The sequence below is a fragment of the Mandrillus leucophaeus genome, unplaced genomic scaffold (assembly GCF_000951045.1).
Source record: "Mandrillus leucophaeus isolate KB7577 unplaced genomic scaffold, Mleu.le_1.0 Scaffold798, whole genome shotgun sequence".
Taxonomy (NCBI): Eukaryota; Metazoa; Chordata; class Mammalia; order Primates; family Cercopithecidae; genus Mandrillus; species Mandrillus leucophaeus.
In genome coordinates this window covers 2,362,673-2,368,874 of record NW_012108674.1, presented here as the reverse complement: position 1 = coordinate 2,368,874, position 6,202 = coordinate 2,362,673, and the positions used below count along the sequence as shown (strand labels likewise).

General features: G+C 34.9%; 2 protein-coding genes across 3 annotated transcripts in view; one reads left to right on the top strand and one right to left on the bottom strand.

Annotated features, from left to right (window-relative positions):
- The window catches only part of FAM227B (family with sequence similarity 227, member B), a 279,211-nt gene that overhangs the window by 236,903 nt on the left and 36,106 nt on the right, over positions 1–6,202 (top strand). For both annotated transcript variants that reach the window (XM_011967306.1, XM_011967307.1), the window contains one exon: positions 1,141–1,301. In XM_011967306.1, the coding sequence (XP_011822696.1) occupies positions 1,141–1,301 (161 nt within the window). The remainder of the gene's footprint in view (positions 1–1,140; positions 1,302–6,202) is intronic.
- The window catches only part of GALK2 (galactokinase 2), a 218,289-nt gene continuing 212,975 nt past the window's right edge, over positions 889–6,202 (bottom strand). Inside the window, exon 11 of the mRNA XM_011967308.1 lies at positions 889–1,258. Within this exon, the coding sequence (XP_011822698.1) occupies positions 1,218–1,258 (41 nt within the window). The 3' untranslated portion in view covers positions 889–1,217. The remainder of the gene's footprint in view (positions 1,259–6,202) is intronic.

Here is a 6,202-nt window from a genome sequence, read left to right as displayed (position 1 = left end):
CCCAAGAAAGAAACAGGAAGGGCATTGCAAAACATCTATCTAGACAGGAAAACTTTTTAAAAATCTAAACTGAGCTTGGGCTAGTTTTGCATACATTTTGAAAATCGAGCTATATATAACCCATTGTGAATCATGGGAGCTTAAAATGAAGGAGTGATTTACATCAGAGAAAACATGTCTGATACTGACATTAACTTTTTCCTGGCAAAGAATTGCTATTGATTATGATAGTCCCATTATTTGAAATGATTCTGTAGCTGCTAGGAATTCTGAAACATATTTTTTGCAAAAACCTATAGAATAAAAAAGTGACCACAAGCAAAAGAAATTCAAGAGAACTGTATGTATCAATAAAAGCAAATGAAAACAAAATTTTATTTCCCCACAGGAAGTGTAATCAATAAAAAATATCTCATAATGGTATTACAAAGATTGAGGAAAACTTAAAATATTAGTAGTTGCCATACTGACATTTCTCCTATAAGAAGGGAATAATAGAATCTTGGAGTAATTATATTTATGGTTGTATTCTTGACATAGGATTTTTAGTCAACAGGGTTTGTTTTTTTTTTTTTCCATCACCACCTTGATGCTATCCTACTGCCTTCTGGTCTGTTTTGTTATGATAAGAAGTTAGTTATTAATCTTATTAAAGTTCCCCTATGTATGAGTTGCTTTCTCTTGCTGCTTTTGAGATTTTTCTCCTTGTCTTTATTTTTTAAAACTTTGTCTAGGATGTGCTAGGTGTAAATTTATTCTACTTAGAGATTGCTGAACTTCTTGGATGGGTTTTTCATAAATTTTGAAAATTTAGACCATTATTTCTTCAGATATTTTTCCTATGCCTTTTCCTGACTTTGTTCATTTTCTTCATTTTTTTTTTTTCTGTTCTTAAGACTGAATAATGTCTATTGCCTATATACAAGCCTGATAAATCAAAAGGGTAGAAGAGCCTTACTGCGTATACTTATAGACTCTTACTTTGGTAAATTCCTCTAATTAAGAAGATGCTTTCTGGAATTTCCTTTATTTTAATATATCAAATTGTAACTTTATGCTAAATATGAAGTTATATTTTATTCACACTTTTTTAGAAACATAAAAGTAATCATCATCTTGATTCTTTTCTTCCTCTTACAGTCGCACTATAGTAGTACTGGTCCAGAGTTTAATCGTGTTCTCTTCAATTTTGGAGGTCAGAGTCCATTGATTTTATATTATCTTAAGATGCATGAGCTGGCTGGTATTTCCAAAGCACCTAAGAAAACCAAGATTAAACTCACTAAGATATTCCAGGAACCATATCCTTTTTAAAGCTTTGCTTTAATATGATTTGTTTCAAAAATAATACTCAAAACGTTTCACTGAATGTCTCAACTGAGAAAAAAAATTGAATGCATGTTTTATCAATGCTTCTCTTTAGTATTAATATTTACTTATGCTTAAACCTTTTGGCTAAACTATCTTCTTTTTTAGATCTAATGCTATGATTTTGCATGTAAGAAAAGTAAAACAAACATTAACCCAAAGAACTTTTAAAACTGGTATACTTGATTCTCTGGTAAAAGGCTATCTTTGCAACTTTACTGTTCAGTGACTGGTTTCAAACATTTGTCAGAATTATGAGGCATGGGCTTCTGGCCTTCTCCAAAGAGAGTTTTAGGCATGTTTTAGCTGTGGAATTCTTTGTTCCAATGAAAATTTATCAGAACAATTTTTACACATAAAAAAATTTATTTTTATGTGTAAAATAAAAAATAAGTAAAAATCGGAGCTCTTTGGTTGAAGCAGGGGTAGGGCCCAGAGTTCTGTTTTTTACAGTCCTGTCTATCTTCAGTATAACTTTTCTTGGCCCAGTCCCCATTAAGGACCCAGGTGAACCCCAAAGGAATTAGAACACTAGCGACTAAATTGGAGTGTGGGCTGCAGTGGATTTTACAAGATACCTTGGGGATTGCTTTCTGTCTGAATTTATTTAATTAAAACACTGAAGTTGCCCAGCTTCAAGTCATGTGTGATACTTCTAGGCCTCCTCCTCCTCTATGATGTATTTTTTGTTTTCATAACACCATTCATCACAAAGAATGGTGAGAGTAGCATGGTTGAACTTGCAGCTGGACTTTTTGGAAATACTGAAACATTGCCAGTAGTCATCAGAGTACCAAAGCTGATCTGTTTCTCAGTAATGAGTGTGTGCATCATGCCTGTTTCAATATTGGGTTTTGGAGACAGTACAGGCCTGTTGATTGCCTACTGTAGAAGAGTTGATGTTCACACTGGTTCTTCTTATATAGACTATGTTTCCTCTACGGCAGCCTATGCTATTGGCATGATACTTACATTTGTTGTTCTGGTGCTGATGAAAAAGGGGCAACCTGCTCTCCTCTATTTAGTACCTTGCACACTCATTACTGCCTCAATTGTTGCCTGGAAACGTAAGGAAATGAAAAAGTTCTGGAAAGGTAACAGCTATCAGATGATGGACCATTTGGATTATGCAACAAATGATGTCTGGGGAACAGATTGTCCTGCGATAATATTACGTGGAACGCTATAATGTGTCATTGATTTTCTACAAATAGACTTTGACTTTTTAAATTGATTTTTGAATTGACAATCTGAAAGTCTTCAATGATATGTTTGCAAATATATATTTTTATGAGCTGGTACTGACAGTTACATAATGTTAAAGTTGTGCCTTCAAATTAAATAAAAGGATATGGTATGTGTAGTTTCCAAGATGTTTTACGTGCAGTATATTTTTCTAAAAAGAAAAACAAACAAACAAACAAAAAAACATGCTTTGACCCACCCCTATACTTTTTTACTGAAATGTTTCTTCCAACTGTAATGGTAGATAAAAGTATTACTATCAAAGTGAGTTTCTGAATGGGTTTTACTGTAAAGAATTATGCAAATTTTATCTGCTTTATAGAAATAACTGTTTAAGATCACGCAAGAAGGCGGTTCAACAGTGAAAATTTGGACCTTATATCACTGCAGAGGTTTGAAATGTATAATTTTGGAATAAATATAAGTGCATATTTTTGTAGTATTTTTTAAAAAACTCCTTTCATAAACTTGAGAACTGAAATTACTTCAGACTGCATGTGTATTATATTAAGAACATTTTTTCAGGTGTAGAGAAACATAATATATAGAACTAGTCACTAAAAGGAGACAGAAACTGAAATCTAGTGGTCTGCTGGCTGTTTTTTTGAAAATGTAGCTTAAATTTCAATACTAACATTCAGTTTCACTTTGGTATTTCTGATCTTTGAAATTTGGTTCTGTTGATGTTAAGCTTTGATTTTTTAAAATTATTTTTCTTAAGAAATTATGTATTAATACATATGACTTATTGTTGAGTACAACATTCCTAACATTATCCCACATTCCCCCACCCCTACCCTTTATCTTTTTTTTCTTCCTGATTCCCACCCCTTGCCCCATAGGTAGTGGCTGTTAATCTTGGTGGAGGATGTACAAAGTGTGGTTCAGAGAAAAGAATTGGCAAGAACAGCAAGAGACTTGGTGTTAGTCTCAGTTTAATTACAATACAAGGAAGAGCTGAGCAATTTGCCACAGCTCAAGACACTTGTATCTCAGCCTTCTCATCTGCAAAATTAAGTAGGTTAGACCAGCTACTCACTCTGATACCTTCCAACTTGAAAAATTTTTTCTCTTCATTCTTTGGTAAATTTCAGATGTGGCTTGAACATTCTCCTGGGAGTCAGAGGTCAAATTATCTTTCCGTTTTCTTTTATTTTATCTAAGAAATTCCCAAATGACAAGTGATAACAAAGGCAGCAGGATTTTTCATTTCTCTGTAAATAATGTATAAAATATGTGAACAGATCTATATATTTCATCTAAAGCCAGTTCAACTTATTAAAAAAATAAACTTAATCCTTTTAAAATGGATCAGACCTTTGATATTTGAACTAAATTTTGTATTAGAGTTTTTTTTAATACTTTTTCTTTATTATTATTATACTTTAAGTTCTAGGGTACATGTATACATGTGCCATGTTGGTGTGCTGCACCCGTTAACTCGTCATTTACATTAGGTACATCTCCTAATGCTATCCTTCCCTTCTACCCCTCCCCACAATAGGACCTGGTGTGTGATGTTCCCCTTCCTGTGTCCAAGTGATCTCATTGTTCATTTCCCACCTATGAGTGAGAACATGCGGTATTTAGCTTTCTGTTCTTGCGATAGTTTGCTGAGAATGATGGTTTCCAGCTGCATCCATGTCCCCACAAAGGACACGAACTCATCCTTTTTTATGGCTGCATAGTATTTCATGGTGTATATGTGCCACATTTTCTTAATCCAGTCTGTCACTGATGGACATTTGGATTGATTCCAAGTCTTTGCTATTGTGAATAGTGTTGCAATAAACATACATGTGCATGTGTCTTTATAGCAGCATGATTTATAATCCTTTGGGTATATCCCCAGTAATGGGATGGCTGGGTCAAATGGTACTTCTAGTTCTAGATCCTTGAGGAACCGCCACACTGTTTTCCACAATGGTTGAACTAGTTTACAGTCCCACCAACAGTGTAAAAGTGTTCCTATTTGTCCACATCCTCTCCAGCACCCGTTGTTTCCTGATTTTTTTAATGATTGCCATTCTAACTGGTGTAAGATGGTATCTGATTGTGGTTTTGATTTGCATTTCTCTGATGGCAAGTGATGATGAGCATTTTTTCATGTGTCTGTTGGCTGTCTGAATGTCTTCTTTTGAGAAGTGTCTGTTCATATCCTTTGCCCACTTTTTGGTGGGGTTGTTTGTTTTTTTCTTGTAAATTTGATTGAGTTCTTTGTAGGTTCTGGATATTAGCCCTTTGTCAGATGAGTAGATTGCAAAAATTTTCTCCCATTCTGTAGGTTGCCTGTTCACTCTGATGGTAGTTTCTTTTGCTGTGCAGAAGCTCTTTAGTTTAATGAGATCCCATTTGTCAATTTTGGCTTTTGTTGCCATTGTTTTTGGTGTTTTAGACATGAAGTCCTTGCCAATGCCTATGTCCTGAATGGTATTACCTAGGTTTTACCATTGAAAGTTGAAAGGTATCTAAAACCTTTCACACTAGATTACTTTTATTTTTAACTACTTTTTATTGTGATTAGGCTTTGATTGTGTTTGATTTTTGATGGGCATGAATTTGTCCAACAGCTATACAAGGATTCATCCACCAATTTACTGAGAATGTGGGAAGAGTGTGAGTATGTGTGGGGCGGGGAAGGGAGGAAGTGGAGACCTAAAGTAAGTAACTTAGCGGAGGATTTGATCCCATTCAAATTTGAAAGAAATCACCCTTTAGAAAGTAAAGAGTCTTTCTGAGCTTATAAATTATAATGGCCACTGATAAGAATAAATGTTTCTAGACTTAATGAGCAACATGATAATGATAATGATGCCTCACTTACATCATCACTAGGAGTTTTTCAAAAAATGAATCAGATTCCCCCTATATATTATTGTTGGAAATGACAAGAGTCCTGTGACAAATGGGCAGAGCAGGCACCCATCACAGTCACTCTACAGATAAGAAAACCAGAGCACAGAGGTTAGGTGGCTTGCTCAGGTGATTCATGCAGCAGCGCCATCTAATTCCTGAGCCGTGGGTGCTTTCCTGACATCGCGATCCAGGCTAGAATTCTCCCTGAGCATGATATCAGTGGCTGCTGGCAGAGCTAAAAAATATTTCATCCAAGGTACTGATAAGCTATTTCCAAAATTTGTGTAGATTTCCTATAATTACCTGTGGAGATTTTGATCACTGAATTTATCTCTATCTCACTCAAATTTTACATTGACGCTATTCAGCATATATAACATTCTTATTAGTTTTCTCTGAACTCACTGCAATTGTATGGTTTTCCTGAAGTGGAGACTCCAGACAACACGTTACAGCAAGTGTACCTACACAGAGTGGGAAAATGAGAGAAAGCAGAGATGTAGATGGAGAAAACTCGTAACAAAAAAGATAGAATAATCCATCATATTTGAGGTAGGCAGACTCTAAGATGGTACTCAATCAACGATCCCCACCTTCTGATATTCATGCATTTATGTAATTCCCTCCATTTGAGTGAGAGTTGAATCTATGACTTGCTTCTAACAAAGAGATTATAATAAACATAATGGGAAGTCTCTTCTGAGATTCGGTTACAAAAAGACTGATATCACTC